Source organism: Hypanus sabinus, chromosome 10, assembly GCF_030144855.1.
Source record: "Hypanus sabinus isolate sHypSab1 chromosome 10, sHypSab1.hap1, whole genome shotgun sequence".
Lineage (NCBI taxonomy): Eukaryota > Metazoa > Chordata > Chondrichthyes > Myliobatiformes > Dasyatidae > Hypanus > Hypanus sabinus.
Genome location: NC_082715.1, coordinates 77,809,216 through 77,835,983, shown reverse-complemented (window position 1 = coordinate 77,835,983; position 26,768 = coordinate 77,809,216). Strand labels below are relative to the sequence as shown.

Below are 26,768 nucleotides of genomic sequence, written 5' to 3'. Positions count from 1 at the left end.
TGCCCCGTGTGTTTTCGCCGGGAGCAGTTGCCCCGTGTGTTTCCGCCGGGAGCACTTGCCCCGTGTGTTTTCGCCGGGAGCGTTTGCCCCGTGTGTTTCTGCCGGGAGCAGTTGCCCCGTGTGTTTCTGCCGGGAGCAGTTGCCCCGTGTGTTTCCGCCGGGAGCACTTGCCCCGTGTGTTTTCGCCGGGAGCGTTTGCCCCGTGTGTTTTCGCCGGGAGCAGTTGCCCCGTGTGTTTCCGCCGGGAGCACTTGCCCCGTGTGTTTTCGCCGGGAGCGTTTGCCCCGTGTGTTTCTGCCGGGAGCAGTTGCCCCGTGTGTTTCTGCCGGGAGCAGTTGCCCTGTGTGTTTCCACCGGGAGCACTTGCCCCGTGTGTTTCTGCCGGGAGCAGTTGCCCCGTGTGTTTCCACCGGGAGCGTTTGCCCCGTGTGTTTCCGCCGGGAGCAGTTGCCCCGTGTGTTTCCGCCGGGAGCAGTTGCCCCGTGTGTTTCCACCGGGAGCAGTTGCCCCGTGTGTTTTCGCCGGGAGCGTTTGCCCCGTGTGTTTTCGCCGGGAGCGCTTGTGTGAGATTTTCGCTGCTGGTGGACAGTGCTGCAATGATTGTAAAAAGGTATTCCTACATTATATAGGCTGTGTATTTATCAGATCATTCTGCTTTTACTATATGTTACTGTTATTTTAGGTTTTATGTGTTATTTGGCATGATTTGGCAGGTTATTTTTTGGGTCTGCCAATGCTCACAAATTTTTCCCGTATAAATAAATGGTAATTGCTTCTTTACTTTACGACATTCCGGCTTACGAACTATTTCACAGGAACGCTCTACCTTCGAATAGCGGGGGAAACCTGCACTGATAATGCAATGGTATCAATTACCCATGGGGCCACAGGAGCATCACGCAAAAAAAATAAAATTAGCAGTTAATTTCTTTTTGAGTTATAGGGAAAGATTAAGTAGGTTAGAAAACACACAAACACACACACAATACTGGAGGAACTCAGCAGGTCAGGCAGCATCCATGGAGGGAAATGAACAGTTGACATTTCAGGCTGAGAACCTTCATCGGGACCGGAAAGGAAGGGGGAAGAAGACAGAATAATTTGTCACCTTTCTTGATGTTTACCCACTATTGTATCACAGCCAATTGACACAAAATATCCCACGTCAGTAATGCCCCAAGAGATTTTTCTTAGCTGGTGGACAGATAGATAACAAGAGCAGAAATAACTGGGTGGCTTGGCAGTTACTACGCTGTTGCACATCTAGGTTTATGCAGTCTAGAGTTATAGAGCTATCTAGCATGGAACCAGGGCTCTCAGCTCAACATACCCATCCCAGCCTGAGTTAGACTACTTGCCTACATCTGGCCCATTTCTCTCTGAACCTTACCCATCCCTATGTCTGTCCGAATTTGTAATTGAACCTGCCTGGTAACATTAGTACACTTAAGTGACTACTTAATGACATTTCAAAGACGTATGTGTTAGGGATTAGTCAGGGCATCAGAGGTTATGGGGAGGAGCCAGGACGATGGTGTTAAGAGGGATATAAAAAAATCAACCATGATTCAATGGCTTAATTCTGCTCCTATGCCTTACGCTTTATGGGTTAATGGGTTCTGGGCATGCAATATTGGTGCCAGAAGTGTGGTTATACTCGTGGGCTGCCCCCAACACACCTTCAGACTGTGTTGGTCATTTACACAAACAACACATTTCACTGTATGTTTCAATGTATGTCTGACAAATAAAGCAAGTTGTTAATATCTTTGATCTTCTCAATTAATGTTTTTTATAAATGGAAGAGTTAATTCCATTCATTCTTGAGATGATTTTGATTCACCTTCAACGGGCCTCAATTACAGGTTTTCCTCTGAAAGACAGAACTTCTGACAACATGGCTCTCACTTAATACCTGCTCTACGGGTATCCCAGCAGAGGTTACACGCACAAGACCTGAGCAACAATGGCTGTAACAATACCAAACCAAAAACTGAACTCTTGATGAAGCAATGTTTGTTCAGCAAAGCTTACAGGGATGTGGAGTAAAGTCCTCGCTTCGCTTTGCTTCAGGCTGAAGCCGTCTATCGGGATATGATCTATCTTCCCATTTTGTGCGAAGAGTAGATGTGTGCCTGGGGGCAGCGGGATGACATCTGGTCGAGCTGTGGGCCCAACTGTAACAGGAGGAGTGACTGTGCTGAGACCTGTCAGAACAGTGGAAGGAAACCAGATGATCATGTTTGGATAGCACTATATCACACCAAGCTTACACAAACACATTCACTGTAATTCACCACAAGAACTTAACTCCTTCAGTTCAGCATTTTCTTGGGAAAACACAGCCAATGAATTAAAGGAATCTAGGACACAGGCTCAAAAATAATTAAAAGTAACAATGAAAGCCATTAAAAATTAAAACAAGACAATGAGATTCATTTCTTGCAGAAAAGAATTGCTAACTTTACAAAGTTCAAAATTTTAAGTAATTCTGTTATCCAAGTACATTGATGTCACCATTTTCTCACAGGTATTGCAGTCAAAGAAAGCACAGTCAATATACAACCAAATGAATATTGAAAAGCTGGTGAAGTTCCAAAGAAATATCTATGGATGGTAGCAAAATTAAAGATTATAGCTACTAGAAAAGAGCTGTATCACATTTCGTTAGAGAGGCAGAGGGCAATGCAAGAATGGTCTTCAAAGATATGAGCCTGATTGATAGGGTGAACATTACTTGGTCACTGCTCTGCAGGATGCAAAAGGTCCTTGAGAGGGTGCAGAAAAAATTACGGGAATGTTTCCAGCGTTCCAGCAAGAAAGTTGTGCTGGGCTGAAAAAGATGGGAATGTTGTCCTTGCAACAAAGAAAGCTGAAAAGCAATTTGATAAAAATTGATGCATAAAACATTGGTTAGGCCACACCTGGAAAATTAAGTGTACTTCTGGTTGCCCCATTACAGGAAGGATGTGGAAGCTTCGTCAAGGGTGAAGAAGAGGTTCACCAGGATGCTATCCGGAACGGAGAAGTAAGGAGAGGTTAGACAAAATTTTGCTTATGCATCAGAGCAACGTGATTGAAGTGTATAAAAGTATGGAAAGTACATGCAAGATAGAAGATCAGTTTTTTCCTCATCCTGTAAGCATCAAATGCTTAAGTGCAGAGGTTGAGGGAAAAAGTTTAAGGAAATCTGTGAATCAACTTTTTGTCTTACACAGAGGGTAGTATGTGGCTGGAATTATAGCAATATTTAAGAACTATTTAGACAGACATAATAAAAGGCAGGTGATAGAGGGATACTGACCACAGGCAGGCAGATGGGCTGCCTGCAGAAATGGTACATAGAACACAGAAATTTACAGCACATTACAGGCCCTTTGGCCCACAATGTTGTGCTGACCTTGTAACCTACTCTAGATTCTGCCTAGAATTTCCCTGGTGCATAGCTCTCTATTTTCCCAAGCTCCATGTACCTATCAAGAGGCTCTTAAAAGACTCCATTGTATCCGCTTCCACCACCACCGCCAGTGCATTCCACGCACCCACCACTCTCTGTGTGAAAAACTTACCCGACATCCATCCCCTCGGTACCTATTTCCAAGCACCTTAAAACTATGCCCGCTCATATTAGCCATTTCAGTCCTGGGAAAAAGCCTCTGACTGTCCACGTGATCAATGCCTCTCATCATCTTATACACCTCTATCAGGTCACCCCTCATCCTGTCACTCCAAGGAGAAAAGGCCAAGTTCACTCAACCTATTCTCATAAGGCATGCTCCCCAATTCAGGCAACATCCTTGTAAATCTCTGCACTCTCCTCTGTATCCACATCCTTCCTGTAGTGAGGTGACCAGAACTGAACACAGTACTCCAAGTGCGGTCTGACCAAGGTCCTATATAGCTGCAACATTACCTCTTGTCTTTTGAACTCGATCCCATGGCTGATGAATGTCAACACACCATATGACTTCTTAACAACACTATGTTACGGATTCAGCAACAATAAACATATAAGTGAGGCAGGGTTTTTTTTATAACAAATAAAACATTTATTAAACACTGAAAAACAAACCCCCAAAAGTAAACAAACAACTAACGTAACCAGAAATCAGCTGCTGTGCGGCAGCTTAAACAGTCCTTAAAGCGATGTTGCAAAAACAGTTCTTCAAAGTAGTACTGCAAAAGTTCAAAATGCTTACAGTCCATTAAAGGAGAGACTTTTTAGACGATTTAAATTCTCTTTCACGTTGTGTTGCTGCAGTTCCCAGTCGAACTATACTTTTCCCGGAGAATTTACGAAGATGAAAATGAAACGGCTTAAAGGCACTGACCTTTCCTTTACAAAACTGTACCCAACCCTTTCTGCTATTATTCACAGGGGTTACCACGGGGACAGCCAACGAATTCCTTCCGAATGAGGATCAAACAAGGTCAAACCTGTTTCACTGTCGAAATCGAATTTCCTCGATCTTTTAACTCCCGAACTCCAATCTTCACTCTCCACCGATTTTTAACTGGCAGTATTATAAAGAAACTGCTGCCATGACCTTTTAAACTTTAGGCATTAAATAAAACTCCACCTTTCAACCAAACTGCGCTGTGGCATGGAGTCAGAATGGCAAATCCAGCCATGAACTGCCCCACCTCACAGGGAGGGGTCCTCCTTTATACCCTGTAAAAAAAAACCTGTCACATGACCTCTACCGGCAGGAAAGTGACATTACTCCACCATCACAAGACCACTACCTTAAGTCCAGTATAAGTTCAACACCACCGTCACGTGACAAGTACAAGATACCCACGGGTACGTAACAACTGTCAACCTGCACAACAGCTTTAAGTGTCCTATCAACACAGACCCCATGATCTCGCTGATCCTCCACACTGCCAAGAGATTTTCCATTTATATTCTGTCTTCGAATTGACCTATCAAAATGAATCACTTCATACTTATCTAGGTTGAACTTCATCTGCCACTCCTCAGCCCAGTTTTGCATCCTATTGATGTCCTGCTGTAACCTCTGACAGCCCTCCACACTATCCACAACACCCCCAACCTTGTGTCATCAGCAAACTTACTAACCCACCCTTCTACTTCCTCATCCAGGTCATTTATAATAAATCCCAAAGAGGAGGGGCCCCAGAACAGATCCCTGCAGAACACCACTGGTCACCGACCTCCATGCAGAACATAAACCATCTACAACCACCCTTTACCTTCTGTGGAGAAGCCAATTCTGGATCCACAAAGCAAGGTCTCCTTGGATCCCATGCATCCTTACTTTCTGAAGGAGCCTTGCACAGGGAACCTTATCAAATGCCTTACTGAAATCCATATACACTACATCCACTGTTCTATCTTCATCAATGTGTTTTATTACATCCTCAAAGAATTCAATCAGGTTCACAAGGCATGACCTGCCTTGTTAAAGCCATGCTGACTGTCCCTAATCAGATCATGTCTCTCTTGCCTCTCAGGATCTTTGCCATCAACTTGCCCACTACTGAAGTCAGACTCACTGGTCTATAATTTCCTAAGTTATATCTACTCCCTTTCTTGAACAAGGGAACAACATTTGTAACCCTCCCATCCTCCGGTACTTCTCCCGTCCCTGTTGCAGCAATTATTGCCAGAGGCTCTGCAATCTCCTCCCTCGCTTCTTACAGTAGCCTGGGGTACATCTCATCCAGTCCCGGTGACTTATCTTACTTAATGCTTTTCAAAAGCTCCAGCACATCCTCTTTCTTAATTCCTATATGCTCAAGCATTTCAATCCGCAGTAAGTCATCCCCACAATTGCTAAGGTCTTTTTCCCTGGTGAATACTGAAGCAAAGTATTCATTAAGTACCTCCACTACCTCCTCCGACTCCATGCACACGTTTCCACTATTGCACCTAATTGGTCCTATCCTCTTGCTCTTCACATACTTGTAGAATACCTTGGGGTTTTCCTTAATCCTTCTCACCAAGGCCTTCTCATGGCCTCTTCAGGCTCTCCTAATTCCATTCTTAAGCTCCTTCCTAGCAATCTTGTAATTTTCTAGAGCTCTAACACTATCTAATTTCTTGAACCTTTTGTAAGATTTTCTTTTCTTAACTAAATTTTCTACATACTTTGTACACAATGGTTCTTTAACTCTACCATCCTTTCTCTGCCTCAATGCAGAATTCCATTCAAATGTTCCCTGAACGTTTGCCACATTTCTGCCTTGCACTTCCCTGAGAACATCTGCTTCCAATTGATGCTCCCAAGTTCCTCCCTAATAGCATATTTCCCCCTACCCCAATTACGAGTTTTCCCAAATTGTCTGCTCCAATCCCTCTCCAGCACTATGGTGAAGGAGATAGAGTTGTGATCACTATCCGTAAAACGCTCTCCCACCGAGAGATCTGACACCTGACCAGGTTCATTTCCCAATACCAGATCAAGTACAGCCTCTCCTCTAGTTGGCCTACCTACATACTGCTTCAAGAAACCTTCCTAAACACACCTAACAAACTCCACTCCATCTAAACCCTTTGAGCTAAGTTAATCCGCCTTGTTTATGATACTCCTTGCGTTAAAAGAGATACATCTCAAATCATCGGTCTGAGCGCCTCTTTGCTCTATCATCTGACCACCCTTCCTCACAATCTCCCTACAAGCTGTCTCTACTTGTGCTCCAACCTCCCCATCCTCTGCCACTTCACTTTGGTTCCCAGCCCCCTGTAAATCTAGTTTAAACTCTCCCCAATCGCCTTAGCAAACCACCCTGCCAGGATATTGGTCCTCCTCAGATTCAAGTGCAACCCGTCCTTTTTGTACAGGTCACACCTGCCCCAGAAGTCGTCCCAATGATCCAGAAATCTGAATCCCTGTCCCTGCTCCAATCCTTCAACCACTCAATTATCCTCCACCTCATTCAATTCCTATACTCACTGTCGTGTGGCAAAGGCAGTAATCCCGAGATTACTACCTTTGAGGTCATCCTTCTCAGCTTCCTTCCTAACTCCCTGTATTCTGCTTTCAGAGTGTCCACCCTTTTTCTATCTATGTCAATGGTACCAATATGTACCACGACCTCTAGCTGCTCAGCCTCCCATTTCAGGATATTGATGGAGGTGCTCAGGAACATCACAAATCCTGGCACTTGGGAGGTAAACTATCATCCCTGTTTCTTTATCATGTCCACAGAATCACCTACCTGTCCCCCTAACTACAGAGTCCCCTATAACTGGCCATCTTCTTCTATTTCCAACCCTTCTGAGCCACCGGGCAAGACTCAGTGCCAGAGACAAGACCACTGTTGCTTCCCCCAGGTAGGTCCCCCCACCAATAGCAATCAAAATGTACTTACTGTTGAGGGGGACAGCCACAGGGGTGCTCTCCACTGCCTGACACCCTGCCTTCCCTCTCCTGACGGTCACCCACTCACCTGTTTCCTGTGGCCCCAGTGTGACTACCTGCCTGCAGCTCCTGTCTATTACCTCCTCACTCTCCCTAACAAGCCCAAGGTCATTGTGCTGCATCTGCAGTTCCCTAACTCGGTCTCTAAGAAGCTGCAGCTCGATGCACCTGGTGCAGATGTGGCCATCAGGGAGGCTGGAAGTCTCCCGGACATCCCACATCTGACACCCAGAACAGAACACCGGCCTCGCAGTCATACCCACTGTTCTAATGCACCGAGCCCTGCGAAGTGCTCCTTTTTTAAAAACTCTTCTCCCCAACCTGTGAGAAGCCCTCTCTGTCTTCGAATGCATTGGTTTCGCTGCTAACGTTGTGTGTTCGACTGCAAGGTTTGAATGGGAGGGGTGTGCAGGGCTATGGGAACAAGCAGAATAATCATTCAGCACAGAGATGACAGGCTGAAGCACCACACACAAAATGCTGGAGGAACGCAGCAGGTTGGGCAGGCAGCATCTGTGGAAAGGAATAAGCAGCCACTATTTCGGACTGAGACCCTGCACCAGGAATGCTAAAGGGTCTCAGCCCAAAACCTCGACTGCTTATTCCGCTCCACAGACGCTGACCGACCTGCTGAGTTCCTCCAGCATTTGGTGTGCGTTGCTCTGAATTTCCAGCATCTGCAGAATCTCTTGTGTTTGTGTAGATGGGTCAAAGAGATGTGACTGCATATGGGATAATTCCACATCAATATCGTGGGGAGTGCAGGCATCTGGCCAAAGGGCCTAGTCCTGTGACTGGAGTTACTAAAGAGGAGCCGTTTCTATTAGCAGGTGGTTCGAGGGTCAGGGACAGAGCTTCAATGTTTTCAGCTAAAGAACTGCCAAAGGTGTGAGGAAAAGGTTTTATTAAATAAAGTGATCTGAAACATTAACTGCAAAAGTGGTGCAATAAGAAATCGTTGAAATAATTTTTTCACTGTAGGAAGGGTGAAGATAAAAGTTGTAAATATAATGAACACAGAACAGTACAGGCCTTTCTGCCCACAGTGTTGTGATAACCTACTCCAGGGTCAATCTAACCCTTCCATATTTCTATCATCTGGGTGCCTAAGAGTTTCTTAAATCTAATCTGCCTCTACCACCACTCCTCACAGCACATTATATGCACTTATCACTTTGTGTTATGAAAAAAAAAACTACCTCTGACATCCTCTCCAGTTACTTTAAAGATATGCTGCCCTGTATTAGCCATTTCCACCCAGGGCAAAAGTCTCTGGCTGTCCACTCAATCTATGCCTCTTGTATCATCCTGTACAGCTCTATCAAGTCTCCTCTCATCCCCCTTCGCTCTGAAGAGAAAAGCCTGACTCGCTCGACTGATCTAAAAAGAGGCTAATATGAGAGGGCATAATTTTAAGGTAATTGGGGGATATCTTTTAAACACAGAGAATGGTGAGCGTGAGGAACTCGCTGCCAGGGGTTGTTGTAGAGGCAAATACATTGGGACATTTAGGAAACCTATAGATTAATTTTAGAGTAGGTTCAAAGGTTGGCACCTTATGGGACGAAGGCATTTATTTTTATTTGATTTTATTTATTTAGCAATACAGCTCAGTAACAGGCCTTCCCAGCCCATTGAGCCTGCACCGCCCAATTACACCCATGTGACCAATTAACCTACTGAACAATATGGATTTGGACCGTGGGAGGAAACCCACAATCACAGGGAGAACATACAAACTCCTTAGACAGCAGGGGAATTGACACCACGTCGCTAGCGCTATATTAACATGACACTAATCGCTATGCTACCGCGTGTACACACCCTGTACTATGCTGTAATGTTCCATGTTCTATCCTCATGAGACATGTTCTCTGACCCAAGCAGCATCCTGGCCAACCTCCTCTGTAAGGAGAACATTGAAAAAACGGAACAAGTGGACAAAGGAGATTGCTATCGACTTCAGGAGAACTTGCACCACTCACTCTCCTTTTTACATTGGCGGCACAGCAGTGGAAGCATCTCACAGTCCCAGAGCACATTCTACACAATCAGGAAGGCACATCAACACCTCTAGTTTCTGAGGAGGCTGAAGGGAGCTGGACTTTGCACATCAACACTCATATCATTCTACACATGCAGACTAGAGAGCATCCTAATGAGCTGCATCATTGAATGATATGGAAGCCGCAGTGTGGTGGACAGGAAGCCTCTACAATGGGGAGTCAAAGCTGCCCAATGCATCACCAGCACCAGCCTACCTGCCATCAAGGATGTATCTATGGAAAGGTGCTAGAAAGGAGCCGGTAACTACATGAAGGATCCCGCCAACCCTGCTCAGGCACTTTGTCCCACTCCCGTCAGGGAAGAGGCTATGTAGCATCCACACCAGGACCAGCAGACTCAAAAACAGTTACTTTCCCCAAGCAGTAAGATTGATCAACACCTCCACCCACTAACCCACCCCTCCACATCTCCAACCACCACTACTTTATCATTTCCTGTCAGACACTCTTCTGCCTTGTGTCACTTTACGGACATACAATCTATGTATATAAGCTATCTTACATGTGCAAGAGTCTTTGGCACATACAGTATATATAGCTAGGGTGCCTAAGAGCTCTGCGCATGACTCTATCTGTCAATGTGGAATGGAGACTGAGTTTGTAAATCCTTAGCAAAGGATGTTTGGAACGATGAGGGTGGCACTCCGCAGGAGGGGCGTGGGACAGGTGACAGAGAAGGAGTACCAGAGAGTAGTGGGTTTTGAGGTGACAGACACACTCAGCCCTGAGACACCAGGCAAAGTCATTTGATTCCAAACAACTGGTTTACTGATCATTACAGGATGTCTCTCTAACGATTCCCATGCCTTCCTCTCTCATTTCCCCTTTTCCCAACATCAATTCCCCTCTCCCTGCCCCTTCTCACTCTCTGTCGACAATAGATCCATATCAGAATCAGGTTCATATCACTCACATATGACATGAAATTTGTTCTTTTTTTTTGCAGTGGCAGGACATAAAATTACGGCAGTGCAGTGCCCTACGTACCCTAGCCAGTATATATGAGCCCAACACTTTTGCACAGGAATGGATTTATTGTGCATCGTTCCATTGTGTTGTATGTTTCTTGCGTTGCATCGGATCTGGAGTAACAATTATCTTGTTCTCCTTTACACTGGGTACTGAAGAGGACATAAAACAGTTTTGAATCTTAAGTCTCCTCTACGAAGAAATCTCCAATTCATCAGGGACTGTCAGGAGGACGTTGGAACTTTAATGACCAGGAGTGGTCAAGGTGAAGGGAACAGATTTACTTAGGCGGCAGCCGATTGGAGGAAGTACCCAGTGGGAGAGATGCTCAGCACTGAACGTGTGAAGTACAAGAACAAAGCAAAGCAGCAGAAAACAAGGAAGCCTCCTCACAAATAAAAATTTACTATGTACAGTACACTTACTATGTTTTCAGACTTACACGAGACAGAATCAAATTGAACCTTGTTTTTACATAAAATAGGAACACACAATTACATACAGGTTCTCCCGTGGTTACTGCATAAGACCATAAGACGTAGGAGCAGAATTAGACCATTCAGCCCATCGAATCTGCTGCACCATTCCATCAAGGCTGACACACTATCCCTCTCACCACCATTTGCCTGCCTTCTCCCTCTGACACCCCTAATAATCAAGAACCTATCAACCACCTCTTTAAATATGTCCAATGACTTGGCTCCACGATGTCCTTGGCAATGAATTTCACAGATTCACCACACTCGCATGAAAGAAATTCCCTCCCTTCTCTGTTTCCAAGGGACGTCCTTCTACTCTGGCCCGAGACTCTGCCACTATTAGAAACATGCTCTCCACATCCACTCTATCTTCAATCGGTTTCAATGAGATCCCCTCTCACTCTTCTGAACTCCAGCGAGTACAGGCTCAAACAGTTCTCAAGTCAGAAATGTGGACTCGCGCAGTTCCCACATGACATGAGCTGCCTACAGTACAGCAGCTACTGCAGATCCATTTGACCGTGCTCGTTCATATGTAGGGGCTGCACAGAAATCAGGCATTTGTCACAGGAGAGGCAGCAGGCACAGGCACACACACAACTGACCAAAGCATGGAAAAGGAGGGTTCTGTTTTGAAGAGTGGCTTAAAGAGGAGAAGCTGTAGGTGTCAAAGTCAAAAGTCAAGATCAAAATAAAATTTGTTATCAAAGCATGTATATAAAGGAGAAAGATTAGCTTTAGTGTGTATCGAAACATACTGAGAAATGCACTATCTGTGTCAAATCAAATCAGTGAGGATTGTGCAAGGCAGCCCACGAGTGTCACCACACTTCTGGCACCAACATAACATGCCAACAAATTAGTAACCGTAACCGTACACCTTTAGAACGTAGGAGGGAACCGGAGCACCCGGCTGAAACCCACGCAGTCACAAGCACCTTACAGACAGCGGTGGGAGCCAAGCCATGACCTTACAACAGGCACACTATAAGGTGGTGCTATGCAATTGTGCCATCCCATGGGATATGTTACTACCCCCTACCATGTACCTTGAGATTCATTTTCTTGCAAGCATTTACCGAAAAATAAAGCAATAATTTATGAGAAACTATACATGCACTAACAGCCAACCAACATGCAAAAGAAGAGAAATTATGGAAAAAAAAACAATACTTAGAAAATGTGTTGTAAACACTCCTTGAAAGTGAGTCTCTAAATCACAGTTGTAGAGAAATAAGTACAAGGAATTTCTGTGCAGAGTCAAAGAACTGAGCAAGGAGTAAATGTTAATGGTTTAAGACTGTCACATGCCCCGGGATACAGTGAAAAGCTCTTGGTTTGCTTGCCAGCCAAACAGATCAAACTGAATACACATATATCAAGGCTGTAGGGAGGGAAAAGCAATAGCAGATTGCAGAATGTAGCGAGCGGTGTCACAACAACAGCCTCACACTTTGTCCGAGGAACTGACTGTGGGATTCAGGGAAACCAGGAGAAGATGCACCAATCCTCATCCAATGGTGAGCAGTGGAAAGGGTGAGCAGCTTCAAGTTCTCAGAGGATCTATCATTGGCCTAGTGCACTGAAGCAATCAAAAAATAGGCACACCAGCAGCTCTATTTCATTCGGATTTGAGATTTGGTACATCACCAAAGACTTCTAGGGATCTCTACAGATGTACATTCTGACTGGTTGCCTCACAGCCTGCTGTGGAAGCTCTAGTGCTCAGGGTCAGGGGTTGTGGACTCCGCCAGCCCCATCATGTGCACAACTCTCCCCACCATCGAGGACATCTTCAAAAGGGGCTGCCTCCGGAAGGCAGCTTCCATCATAAAGGACCCTCACCATCCATCATTTTTGTAATTTGTAAACTTTCCTGTTTCTGCATTGTACTGCTGCTGTAAAACAACAAATTTCACATTATGCTAAGTGATAATAAACCTGCTTTGTTGAGGGAAGTGCAGTGATCTTCAAAAGGTCAGAATTAGAGGGCAAACTCATGGAATCATCATGGTATCTCAGAGATTGACAAGATAGTAAGGCAATGGAGGAATTTATAAAAAAGGGGACAATAACTGCAAAAGAGAAAAAAAAGACATTACCAGACTGGGGCAGAGGGTGTGATAGTGAACAGGGTTCAGTGTAAGTTCCAATACAAGAAGCAGTGTCTTGGTAACACTCACTGAACTCAGCAAGCCAAGCAGCATCTATGCAGGGGAATAAACAGTCAGTATTTCAGGGCAAGACACTTCATCAGGACCTGAAATGTCAACTGCTTATTCTCCTCCATATATGCTGCCTGACTTGCTGAATTCCTCCAGCGTTTTGTATGTGTTGCTCAAGATTTGTGTGTGTTGCAGAATCTCTTGTGTTTAGAGTTTTGGTAAATTGGTTTATTATTGTCATAGGTACCGAGGTAACAGTGGAAAAATTTGTCTTGTATACTGTCCATATAGATGAATTCATTACAACAGCGCATGAAGGAAACACAAGATAAGACAACACAGAGTACAGAATGAAGTGTTGCAGTACACAGAAAGTGCAGTGCAGGTATACATAAAGTGCAAGGTCAGGAGGTTGAGTCCATTTTATTGCACTAAGGAAGTATTCAATATCCTTATACTAGCTGGAGAGTAGCTGTCCTTGAGCCTGGTGGTATGTATGGTTTGTATGTATGTATCAGGCATTTTATTCCTCTCCATACAGGCTGCCTGACCTGCGGAGATCCTCCAGCGTTTTGTGTGTGCTGCTCTCGATTTCCAGCATCTGCAGAATCTCCTGTGTTTATCATCAGTCACACTGCACAGCATCATTTGCCAGAAACTATATCTTCATTTTCATTTAAAACAGCCATTTTCAAATGACCTAATATAGTCATCAATCTGCTGCTGAACAAGTTAAGATGATTTTATGCCATGTCCCCCTTATATGTATTAAAAATTCATCTCTCACTTAGTCGTGCTATGAATAACCCCCATTTACAAGCAGTGAGAGCAGTGGATGGCAAATTCCTGAAATACCATTTCCTTTGTAAACACTGTACGGGGAGAAAATACTTTTTTTGCAGTCCATGAATTTGCTAAGTTTTCTGTAGGGACACTCCACACTCCAGCTAATTTCCTTATAAAAGCTGACATAGAGCGAGAGAGAGAAAAGGACAGGGAGAGAAAGAAAGACGTGGGGAAGGTGGAGAGGGGGGAGATGGGGTGGGGAGAGAGAGGAGAGGAGGGGAGAGAGGGGAGAGGAGGGGAGGGAGGGGAGAAGAGGGGGAGAGTGGGGGGAGGAGAGGGGGAAAGTGGGGGGAGGAGAGGGGGAAAGTGGGGGGAGGAGAGGGGAGGAGGGGAGAGAGAGAATGAATGAGAATTGAGAATTTGGACCAGTGACAACCAACATAAGTAAGTGTACATGAGAGACACTCGGAAAATTATGCCATTTGAGAAAAATACTCTCAAAAATCACTGGTGCAAGGGATGGAGATACAGGGAGGAGGCTGCAATTGTAAGTTCCCTTCTCCCCAGAAGGTCTTATTTCTCACGGGTTCAAATGAAATGACTTGTAAAGAAATACATTTGGGGCTTCATGTGTTCATCTACTAAACATTCTCAGCAGGACCGCTGAATGCTTTGTGGGACTTCTGAACAATCTTTGACCAAATGAAGAACTCAGGAAAAAATAAACATCTTTGAACATATATAGGATGACGCTGACCTCTCCTGTACCCCAAAATTCTCCTCACTGTGCTTCAGAAGCCTTCGAAGGTGCAAACCTTGAAGCTTTTTACTATTTTTTCTTTATGAGACATGCACAATGTTGGCTCAAACTGTCCGTCCTTAATTGCCCCTGAACAGGGGAGGCATTTGAGCGATGACCATGTTGTAGCAGATCTAGACAGAATGAGACAGTAAAAGAGAGAGGAAGAGAAATAGGAAAAAAAGAAATGGCACATTTTCTTACTCTAAAACATTAATGAATTAGATAGGTTTTTACAAGTAAGTCTCCCATAGTTTCAAGTACATTTATGATCAAAGTATGCATAAATTACACAACCTTGAGATTCTGCTTACAGGCAGTCACAGAACAAGAAGGCTGAAAGAATCCAATTTAAAAAAAGACCAACAACCAATGCATAGAGAGAGCAGAAAAAAAGCCCAAATCATGCAAACGATAAAAGCAAGCAACAGCATTCAGCATGAAAGTGAGTCCATTGGCACGAAGCCCGGAGCAGCCAGAGTGGGCACACACCTTCATTACGCAGTGGGGGAAACTGTCAGCCTGAGTGCTGTGGAGCAGTGAGCAGAAACAGCCCAACCTTTGCTTTCGTCCCGATACCCTGCCTTTTCAGTTCATCTGGCCTCCTGTTGTTCAAATATCGGGTCATCTCTCACACTGGGACCCAAGCCCTGCCCCATTGATACGCTCTGAGTCTGGATCCTACTGCCACGTTCCAGTCCGTACCTGACCTTCTCAAATCAGCCCAGTACCGAGATCAATCCAACCTGGCTCTCAGTTTAAGTGGGCAGACTCTGAACCTCCTTTGCTCTGACTATACTCCGCTTTGTTCACTCCCACTCCACCTCTGACTCACACTCCATCTCAAACATGCCTCAAACTTGCTCCAATTCAGCATTGCCTTCACTCTCCTCTTCACCACACAAAATGCTGGAGGAACCCAGCAGGTCAGACATGATCTACGGAGAGAAATAAATAACCGAAGTTCTGGACCAAGATGGTTCATCGGGATATTGCTCAAACTCATAGCTTGATTCACGAGCACTGTACTCCGCCATGGGTGGTCCCAAGCCCGGCTGTAGGGTTGGGTATGGGGTAGCAACCCCATCCTGTAAGAGCCCAGAGCTACAGAACACCAACAGAATCTCCAGAGAGCTCATCCCCCAGAGGAGAAGGAGAAGATGAGCTATACCTGGGCTAACCTGAAGGGCCGGCCCAGGACAGAGGACTCCGGCGAGCTGCTGTTGGTGGCCTATGCCCCAGAAGGGCTGATGGGCTGAAATCAAGTCAAGGCAAGTCACTTTTTATTGTTGTTTCGACCATTACTGCTGGTACAGTACACAGTAAAACCAAGACAATGTTTTTCAGGACCATGGTGTTACATGGAACAGTACAAAAACTACACTGAACTATGTGAGAACAACAGAGAAAAAGAACTAGACTAGACTACAGACCTGCCCAGGATGCATAAAGTGCACAAAGCAATGCAAGCATTACAATATATAATAAACAAGACAATAGGCACAGTAGAGGGCAGTGAGTTGGCATCAGTCCAGGCTCTGGGTATTGAGGAGTCTGATGGCTTGTGGGAAGAAACTGTTACATAGTCTGGTCGTGAGAGCCCAAATGCTTCGGTGCCTTTTCCCAGATGGCAGGAGGGAGAAGACAACAGACAATAGGTGCAGAAGTAGATCATTCGGCCCTTCGAGCCTGCACCACCATTCTGAGATCATGGCTGATCAATTACTATCAATACCCGGTTCCTGGCTTGTCCCCATATCCCTTGATTCCCCTATCCATAAGATACCTATCTAGCTCCTTCTTGAAAGCATCCAGAGAATTGGCCTCCACTGCCTTCCGAGGCAGTGCATTCCAGACCCCCACAACTCTCTGGGAGAAGAAGTTTTTCCTTAACTCTGTCCTAAATGACCTACCCATTATTCTTAAACCATGCCCTCTGGTACTGGACTCTCCCAGCATCTGGAACATATTTCCTGCCTCTATCTTGCCCAATCCCTTAATAATCTTATATGTTGCAATCAGATCCCCTCTCAATCTCCTTAATTCCAGCGTGTACAAGCCCAGTCTCTCTAACCTCTCTGCGTAAGACAGTCCGGATATCCCAGGAATTAACCTTGTGAATCTACGCTGCACTTCCTCTATAGCCAGGATGTCCTTCCTTAACCCTGGAGACCAAAACCGTACACAATACTCCAGATGTGGTCTCACCAGGGCCCTGTACAAATGCAAGAGGATTTCCTTGCTCTTGTACTCAATTCCCTTTGTAATAAAGGCCAACATTCCATTAGCCTTCTTCACTGCCTGCTGCACTTGCTCATTCACCTTTTGTATGAGGAGTATGAGAGTTTGTAAGAGGGGTGCATGGGGTCCTTCATAATGCTGTTTGCCTTGCGGATGCAACATGTAGTGTAAATGTCAGTAATGGCGGGAAGAGAGACCCTGATGATCTTCTCAGCTGACCTCACTATCTGCTGCAGGGTCTGTCGATCCAAGATGGTGCCATTTCCGAACTAGGCAGTGATGCAGCTGCTCAGGATGCTCTTAATACAATCCTCCAGCATTTTGTGTGTGTTGCTCTGGAGACACTGTTGAATTTACCCATACTGTCTAATCTCTTCTTAAAACATTGCTCTTTCAGGAGTTTTCCCAAAGTAAATTTATCACCAAAGTTTGTATATATCACCACACACTACCCTGAAATTCATTTTCTTCAGGACTCAGGATAGAACAAAGAAATACTGTAGAATCAATGAAAAACCACACAAAGACTGACCAGCAATCAATGAGCAAAAGACAAACTGTGCAAACACAAAAAAAAACAATAAATAATAACACATAAATAAATAAATAATACAGAACACGAGTTGTCGAATCAGTTCAGAGTTGAGGTGAGGGAAGTTGTCCACACCTGTTCAGTGTCTGATGCTCCACGAGGCCAACCTTGTTGTGGTTTAGAAGCTTGTGTGCCTCAATGACCTGGAAAGCTATTTTGTCCGGAGGTCAGGGCTTTGAGCTTTGGCTCTTGGTAGGGTGACCCATGCCAAACAGGTGAAAAGGAAGAGACCAGATTAAGAATGGGTCTACTGATCCTCCAGGTTCAGGGGTTAAGCTCAGGGCTAATAACCCTGACTTGCAAAACAAGATTGTTATGGAAACAGCAATGAAGAATTCTTCTCCATCTGAGTGTGACAGTATTTCAGAGTCTCTTGCCATGACTTGCATGATTGACAGCAATGAAAACAAGCTACTGACACAATGAAGACAGCCCTGAACACAACCAGAGATGGAGGACCTCAGTTGCTGTCTGAAACGCCAGCGGCATAAAGGCCATTAGAGAGAGAGGAGTCTGATGGCTGAAGGGCAATAACTGTTCCTGAATCTGATGATCTGGGACATGAGGCTCCTGTATCCTCTTCCTGATGATAGCAGTGAGAAGACAGCATGGCCTGGATGTTAGGGTCCTTGATGACGGATGTTATTTTCTTGTGGCAGTGCTCCTTGTAGACTTTTCCTGCAGTGGATTGACTGCTCCAATGTCTCCGTCAAAATTTGGTGTTACATTCCTTAAGCCACCTTATCATTGTGTTAATGTGCTACAGAAATTGAACCTGTACTTATAAACATTATAAACCACAAATTTGAACATACAGATTTTTGAAACATCTAATACAAATTCTAGCCATTGCACTGAATATAATGATTTTTGCATCTTGTACTTTACTGTCACCAAAAGTCAATAAATTTCATGACATACAGTAGGCCTGTGATTATAAACTGATTCTTATTGTGGTGATAATTTTCTATAGTAACTCATAGGTTGATTCAAGAGTGCTGGACTTACATGGGGGTCGAATTCCAGGGCCAGACCTGGTTCCTGTAATTTCACGACCATTTGAATCTACACACCAACAGCTGTGCTGGGTTTGGTGACATTGGACTGGCAGGTAGTTTCCTTGTGAATCGCACTGTGGCACATACTGGTCGAAGGGTCTTGGTCCTCTGGGCGCTATGGTGCTCAGGACATTTTCTCTGTGACGCTCACATGTCTTCTGAGAGCCTGTCGAGCAAAAAGATTGCAGAATGGCAACATTAAATAAGTTAATAATCTAGTAGCTTAAATACATGTACAGTCGGCCCTCCTTATCCATTAATAGTTGTTATGCTATAATAACTATTTACATAGCATTTACATTGCATTAGGTATTATAAGTAATCTAGAAATGACTTAAAAGTCCAGGCAGTCCCCAGGTTATGAATGTGTTCTATTCCTGAGTCCGTCTTTAAGTTGGATTTGAAGTTGGAACAGGTACATCCGGTATTATTTAGTGTTAAATGTTTTTCTTAGTATATAGTACATATTTTATCTTTCTATGCATATAAAACACTTAAGAAACATACGTATTTCAATAATTAAACCACTGCATTGCTTAGTAATAATTGTAGCTTTCATCCGGGCAGGGCCTTCAAATGCTCTATTAAAATTGTTCCAATCGTTGACCGACTGTAGCCTAACGCTTTTCCAATGACTGACGGCATTTCACCTCTTTCCCATCGCTTTATTACTTCCACCTTACTTTCAATCGAGATCATGATTATTTTTGTGAACAGAAACACTGCAGATTCAGAGCTGTACCGCAGGGTCCTAAAGACCACCACACCGAGACAAGTTAAATAAGGGACTTGAGCATCCACGTTTTTTTTGGTATCCGCGGGGGTTCTTGGAACCAATTCCCTGCGGATAAGGAGGGCCGACTGTACAGTATTTAAACTAGTACTGTACATGTATGCACGGGTGCGATGAAAAACTCACCTGCAGCTGCATCACAGCCATCAGATAAGGAGCATCCACAAGAAAATGATAAATTAAACAAAAACAAACGCAATCTGAACAAATACAAAAGAAAATCCATTGTAGCACAGAGTGACCAAAATAGAGTGATCTGGAGTTGCCATACTGATTAGCATTGTGCAGGTTGGTTCAGGAACTGAAAGCTTGAAGGGAAGAAGCTGTTCTTGAACCTGGTTCAAGATTCTAGATTATTTTGGTGCACAAATGTAAAGGAGAAGGAAATGTTTGATACTAGTGGTGTGGGACTTCAGTGCTCATCAAGAACAAATGCTGTTTTAGCAAATCAGAAGATTCAGATTAGGATTTAATTATCACATGTGTATACAGCGGTTCCTTCAGGTTGTTTTAGCCAGGGGTGGCAATGGGGACAAGCTCCTAAGACAATGCTCCCAATGACCTGTGCCTCAAACAGCATGACAATCAAGTCCAGCTCCCAGCCTTCTACTGACATTTCTACTGACAGAAGGGGCAAAGACGAGCTACTGGCACCTTAAAACCATCGCCCTGGGCAGATGGGGCTCATCAGCTGTGGTTGGCAGCTGGTCTGGGAGAAGGGAAAGGTGGGGGAGGGGAAGGAGGGTAGCTAGAAGGTGATGGGTGAAGCCAGGTGGGTGGGAAAGGTAAAGGGCCAAAGAGGGAGGAGTCTAATAAGAGAGAAGAGCGGACCATGGGAGACATGGAGAGGTGATAGGTGGGTGTGGAGAAGAGGCAAGAGGCCAGAGTGGGAACAGCAGAAGAAAGAAGTTGGAGGGGAAAATCCCTTTGTTTTTTAAAACCAGAAGGAGAAATTTATGTTAATGTCATCAGGAGATAGGAATTAAAATAGTTGGCCACCAGAAAGTTCTGCTTTTGGCAGATGTAGTGGAGGTGCTTGACAAAGCGGTTCCCCCTAATTAATCGGGTGTCACTAATGCAGAGAAGGCTGCATTGGGAGCACCAAATACAACAGACACCCGTAACAAACTTGCAGGTGAAGTGCTGCGTCAGCTGGAAGGACTGTTTGGGACCCTGAATGGGGTTGAGGGGAGAGGTGAACGGCCAGGCGGAGCATTTCTGTCACTTTCAGGGATGTGTGCCTGGAGGAGAGCAGTGGGAAGGAACGAGTGGACAAGGCAATCATGGAGGAGGCAAGCCTTGCAGAAAGTGGAGAGGAGGGAGGAGGTAAAGATCTATTTGGTGGTAGGATCCCACTGAAGATGGCGGGAAGATGAGTTGAGAGCAGATGTCCAGAAAAGGAGGAAATGCAGGTGAGCGCAAACATCAATGGTGGAGGAAAGGAAGCCCCATTCTTTGATGAAAGAGGACAGCTCTGGTCCTGGAAAGGAAAGCCTCATCTGAGGAATAACTGCAAAGGACACCAAGGAACTGAGAATAGCATTTCTACAAGAGATGTGTATATAAGATGTCAGTAGATTGATATCTCCAGAGATTGGGAAAGGGGGAGGGAGATGTCAGAAATGGACCAAGTGAAATTAAGGGCACGATGGAATTTAGAGGCAAATTTGATGGAATTGATGAGCTCAGCATGAAGCAGTATTAATCCAGTTGCCAATATAGAGTAGAGCAGGAAGAGCTGAGGAACATTACCTGTGTGGGCTTTGAACATGGACTGTTCTAAGTAGCCAATGAAATGGCAGGCATAACTGGGGTCCATGCAGGTGCCTGTGACTACCACTTGAGTTTCAAGTAAATAGGAGGGGCCAAAGGAGAAATTGTAGATGGTGAGGACCAGTTCTGCCAGTTGAAGGAGGGAGATGGTGGAGGGGAACTGGCTGGGTCTTTTATTGAGAAAGAAGTAGGCACCTTTAAGGCCTTCTTGATGGAGGACAGAAGTCGATAGTGACTGGACATCCATGGTGAGAATGAGACAGTCAGAGCCAGGAGTTGAAGGTTGTTGAGGAGATCAAGAACATGTGAAGAGTCATGGATGTAAGGACTGAACCAAGGAGGTTGGAATGGAGTCGAGGTATGGGGACATGAGCTTAGTGGGTCAGGATTAGACAGAGACAATGGGCCCAACTGGAGAGTCAGGTTTGTGGATCCTGGGTAGGAGAAGGAAACAAGCAGTGCAGAGTGAGGGGGCCTATGAGTAAGATGAGGTGTCAGGGGGATGCTGCCCAGCCTTGGCAAGGCAGGTCAGTCCACCATACAACAACAGCACCCTTCTTTGTCTGTGGGTTTGATGGTAAGGTTGGGATTGGTGCAGAGAGAGTGGAGGGTGGTGTGTTCAGAGGGGATGAGGCTTGAGGAGGAGAGGAAATTGCATAGGTTCAGTTGGTCGATGCCTTATTGGCAATTATGAGAAGAGAAGATCCAGAGTGGGGTGTCCCAGATGAGAAGGAGGGTGGGAGATGAGGGATGGGGTCATCGTTGCAGGGCGGGGAATTTTTGCCAAAGCAGTGGGCTTGGAGATGGAGGTGATGTGAGAAAAGCTCAGCATCGTGGCGAGCACAGAACTCTGGGTTAAGGGAGACAAAGGTAAGGCTCTTGCTGAGGACAGGATGTTCCACCTCAGTGGGGAAGGTCAGAAGGAAGGTGAAGATGTGGCAGGGATTAAAACTGGGATCAGAGGGAGGGAAGAAAGTTGTCGGGGGAGGGGAGGGTCGGGTCGGTTGGGTTGGGGACTTGTCTACAGTATCTGTGTGAGTGGGTGAAATGAAGGAACAGGGCTTGTTTTGCTGTTCTGTGAAATTGGAGGACATGCCGTATTGGCCCCGGAATGTGTGGCAATACTTACAGGCTGCCCCCTCACAGCCTTAGGTTGTGTTGGTTGTTAGTGCAAATTATGCTTATCACTGTTTGTTCCAATGTACATGTGATAAATAAATGAATCTTCAAGTTTGTATTTCCTGAAGTCTATTGAAAGCTCCAGATGACTGTTACTGTCTCCCATTCATGCACTATTTATTCTCATTATTAGCTTGCATTTTCCACTCAATCTTCTTCAGGCCAAGGAAAGCCAACTCAGATTCCCTAGAGTGGACTTGCATCAGAAATGGATCATCCCTGCACCCACACCAGACTCACCAAGGTATCGCGGACAAATTACCAAACGTGGTTTTCAACAGTTTCAGAATGAGAAGATTGTGCTATAATCGGGTCAGAGAGCAAGCACTTACAAGGATATAAAATGGACAAGTGGTACTTAAGAAATAGTTTCAAGATGAAATGGAGACAAATGGCACCCCACTTCAACTTCCTGAGCTGGAGCAGGGGAGTGAGAACAATTATTGGACTCCTGGGCAGGACGACTGTTAACTCACTCAGTTATGCATGAGAACTCTTCCAGCTTCTAGACATATGGCTATTTTTGTCTGCAACCACAGTCTAAACTACTGATTAGTTCAATGTCAGAATGTTAGAGTCTGGAGCCAATTACATCTTCTGAGGAATTAGTTTTACACTGAATCAGATCCACTTTATCACATCTTCATTCAACTTACTTAGTAACTGTGGGAAAGCAGTCAGTCACATGTGAAACAAGAAATACAAAATGTGACTGAGATATAACTCTGAAAGATGTTTAATACACATGGCTCAGAATAGAATGGTAAAAATAATCCTTAGATTAATGATATTTGGTTCTCATTTGTTTCAAAGTTTGTCATCTGACTGTATATATATATATACAACCAACCAAAACAAGGCTCCTCTGGAACACGGTTCATCCACAAAACATACATCACACAAAAATATTACTACAAATAATAAAATATAATTCAAAATGCATGTGGAGTTAATTGTACGGTAAACAGCCTGTTGCCCCAGTGACGAGATGGCCACGGTGGCAGAGAATTCATTAGTCTCACAGCTGTTAGCCAGTCCTGATGCTCCTGCTCCTGATGGTAGTAAGTCAAAGAAATTGTGGGATGTGAGTTAGGGACCCTCAACAATACTTTGAAACTGTTGTCTACCAAAGCTGTTTCTTTTCAGCCTTTTATTTCCCCTTTAACATATCAAACTGCTAATCTAAGATTTCCTTCTCTGTGTGATTTGACTCAAGTTTCAAATATAATGTCCTTTGTTGTTCCAACTTATTTATTTCCTTTAACTCATCACTGGAGTAATAATCGAAATTACTGCCGGACATAAATTAATGCTACCAGATCTGAACTCAGTAGCTTAGAATTTTCTGGAAGCATCTGGCTTGTCACATGCCACTTCTGTTATTCAAGCCGTTGGCGATGTGTTGCTTTAGTTGCTGCACCTGCTCTTTGTCCAGGAGGCTGGCGTAGTACCATCTACCCAGGCTATTGACAGGATGGTCAGACACTGTTGGAATTGGGTCATTGCCGTGAAGAACTTTGTCCTTCAGCATTCCCTTGACTATGGAGATGCCTCGAGACTCGCTGGGTTTGATTTTCATTCTGGCCCTCTTGATGTTTTCCTGCAGCTTTCCAAGTAGTCGTTTGGTGCATGTTGCAGTAGTGGTGAGTGTTGTTATATTGTCCAAGTACATCCTAATAGGGAGAAGGCAAAGTCCAGCACTTGTTCTTTCACTGCCTACCACCCATCTTGAAGCCTTGATAATGACCTCCATGGCTAATGTAGTGCAGCCTGCCAAAATGCCTAGGTCCAGTCCCTGCCATGTTGTGAAATCTGCTGTTGTGAAGCAGAATCGTAGGTGTTGAAGGTACAACTTCATCAGCATTGTGATGGGCTCTGGTATCTGGAAGAAGTCTGGTGCTTCACAGAGGAGTGCATGGGGAATTGAGCCAAGTCCATTGGTGAGGCCCAGGAAGATCACATAGAGGTTTCTTTTATCCTTCCTCGCTGCTTGGATCTGGTGCCATACCATGCTTGTACGTTCCAAACACCCAGAGAAGCCTGGAATTGCTGCTTTGTGTACAGATGTATCAATGCACTTGTTTCTCTCCAGGTGGCTGGCCAGTCTCTGTGCTATCATAGTGAAGAAGATTTTCCCTCGACGTTCAGAGGCAGCTTGGTTGGAACTGACTGATGTTTTCTGCATCCTTTTCTTCTGGAGTCGGGACACATCCAGCCCTTCACCACACGTTGGGTATTATTCACCCCTGCCACACTACCCTCATGAGCCTCCAGACTCCAGGTGCAGTCTTATAAAGCCTATATGGTACTCCATTAAATACCCACTGATTACAATGGAAAACTATTCCATGTGGTGCCCGCAGATGGCTGCACAAGTTTGCTTGGATACAAGATTGGACCCAAGCCCTAGTTCTTGTAGTTTTCTCCATTCTCAACTCAGCTGTTGGCCCAAAGCATGGCAGTCGTGGGCGAGCTGTGGTACTTCTACACGGTGATGCTGGATGTGCCAATCGAACGTGAAGGGCTGCTGAGTCTAGCTTGTGGACATTTTGTCAGCCTGTATACCAACCCGGTTGGAACCTGATGTGCGGAGAGATCCCAATGAGCTCCCACAGGGTGTCAAATTCAGGGTGGCTCTACAAGACAATTTCCTCTTTAGACCAATGGACTATATTGACTTAAGTGTGTTTAATGATTTTAATTGTGTTGCAGCATCCAGAGTTTTAAAGTATTAAGGGGCCACTATACTTTGATTCAAGACCGTTTAATGTCATTTCCAGTTGTGTGTAAAGGACAACAAAATAATTGTGACTCTGGATACAGCACAAAAAAACCACAATTAATACAAATACCCAAGATATTGTGGCATTTACATAGATTGATAGTGTGTCCATAAAGTGATGCTCAGCACAGGAGTGTCTGGACATAGGGTGACTCTAACAGGAAATGATCACAGTCATGGTGGCTGGTGTGGGTCAGTGGGTAGAGGTGTTGATCAGCCCTACTGCTTGGGGCAAGTAACTGTTTTGAGTCTGATGGTCATGGTGTGGATGCTATGTAGCCTCCTCCCTGATGGGAGTGGGACACACAGGCCATGAGCAGGGTGGGTGGGATCCTTCATGGTATTGCTGGCCTTTTTCTGGAACCTCTCTGTATAGCCTTGATGGTGGGTGGGCTGATGTGTTGGGCAGTTTTGACTGCTTGCTGTACAGCCTTCCTGTCTGCTGCAGTGCATTTTCTTTACCAAGCAGTGATGCAGCTCGTTAAGGTGCTCTCTACTGCACCTCTGTAAAATGACACGAGTGTGGACGGGCATAGTTCAGCTCTCTTCAGCCTCCTGAACACAAAGGGATCTTTTTATTAAAGAATAACAACCAAACCGTATGCTTTTCAGGATTTGTATCACTCTGACTTTCAGCAAGATCATGGTGAATGATTTTCCTGCTCTAACTTCAGATACCCCATCTCCTTCATCTCCAAAAATCTATCTGCCTTCTATTAACTTAGCAACTGAGCCTCCACTACCCTCTTGGGTAGAAAAGTCCAAAGTGTATTCTGTACATCCGTGGTGTGCTTACCCATGAAGACGGAATTTTGACTAAGGGTGCTCAATTCTCATGCACCAGATTAACTCCTGGATTATGTCTGGAATCTGCAAGTAGTTCCTTGCACTCTGGTACTTGCATTCATGAAAATGAACTTCCTACTGGGAGCAGAGGGCAAAGCTGACTCAATAAACAGAACATTTTAAATATGTAACGGACTTCACAGAAGAACAATGCTTTCTTTTAAACAAAAGCTACGAGGGCATAATTGAGGGTCGGGATGTGAACTGTGCCGTTTCTGTGCTTTTAACATTACAGCATCAAGAACACGTTCTCTCTGTGACCTCATGAGACTCCTCTGGGTGCTCTGGTTTCCTCCCACATTCCAAACATGTACAGGTTAGTAGGGTGATTGGTCACATGGGGGTAATTGGGCTCATTGGGCTGGGAGGGCCTCTTAACATGCTGTGTCTTGAAATAACTAAAACAAACATTCCAAGAAATCTGAGGCACTTGGATTCATGTTTCTGTCATGAGAAACAAAATATAACCCCGTTCATTATCTCTACCCACTAACCCACTCTTACATCCTCCCCCCACCACCACTTCCTCATTTCCTTTCAAAGTCACCTTATGTGAACACTCCTGTACCTAACACCACTTTATGTACATATAATTAATCTATGCTATCTTAGGTATTTCCATTTATTGAGCTTTTTTATTATTGTGTTTTTTGTACCACACTGGATCTTGAGTAACAATTATTGCATTTGCCTTTATGCTTGTGCACTCTAAATGACACTAAACATTCTTGAATCTATTGAAACAGTCCAAAACAAACACATACTTTATTAGCAAAAGGCACACAATACTTGGCTGAAATATTTGTATTCTATGATATTAAATTGGTCCGATTTAACTTTTTAACAAAAATT

The 26,768-nt window shown here is 44.7% G+C and overlaps 1 protein-coding gene across 1 annotated transcript in view; it reads right to left on the bottom strand.

Annotated features, from left to right (window-relative positions):
- The window catches only part of nid1a (nidogen 1a), a 149,308-nt gene that overhangs the window by 41,178 nt on the left and 81,362 nt on the right, over positions 1 to 26,768 (bottom strand). Inside the window, exons 13-14 of the mRNA XM_059982156.1 lie at positions 18,494 to 18,709; positions 2,035 to 2,207 (exon numbers count right to left, since the gene is read on the bottom strand). Coding sequence (XP_059838139.1) covers positions 2,035 to 2,207; positions 18,494 to 18,709 — 389 coding nt within the window. The remainder of the gene's footprint in view (positions 1 to 2,034; positions 2,208 to 18,493; positions 18,710 to 26,768) is intronic.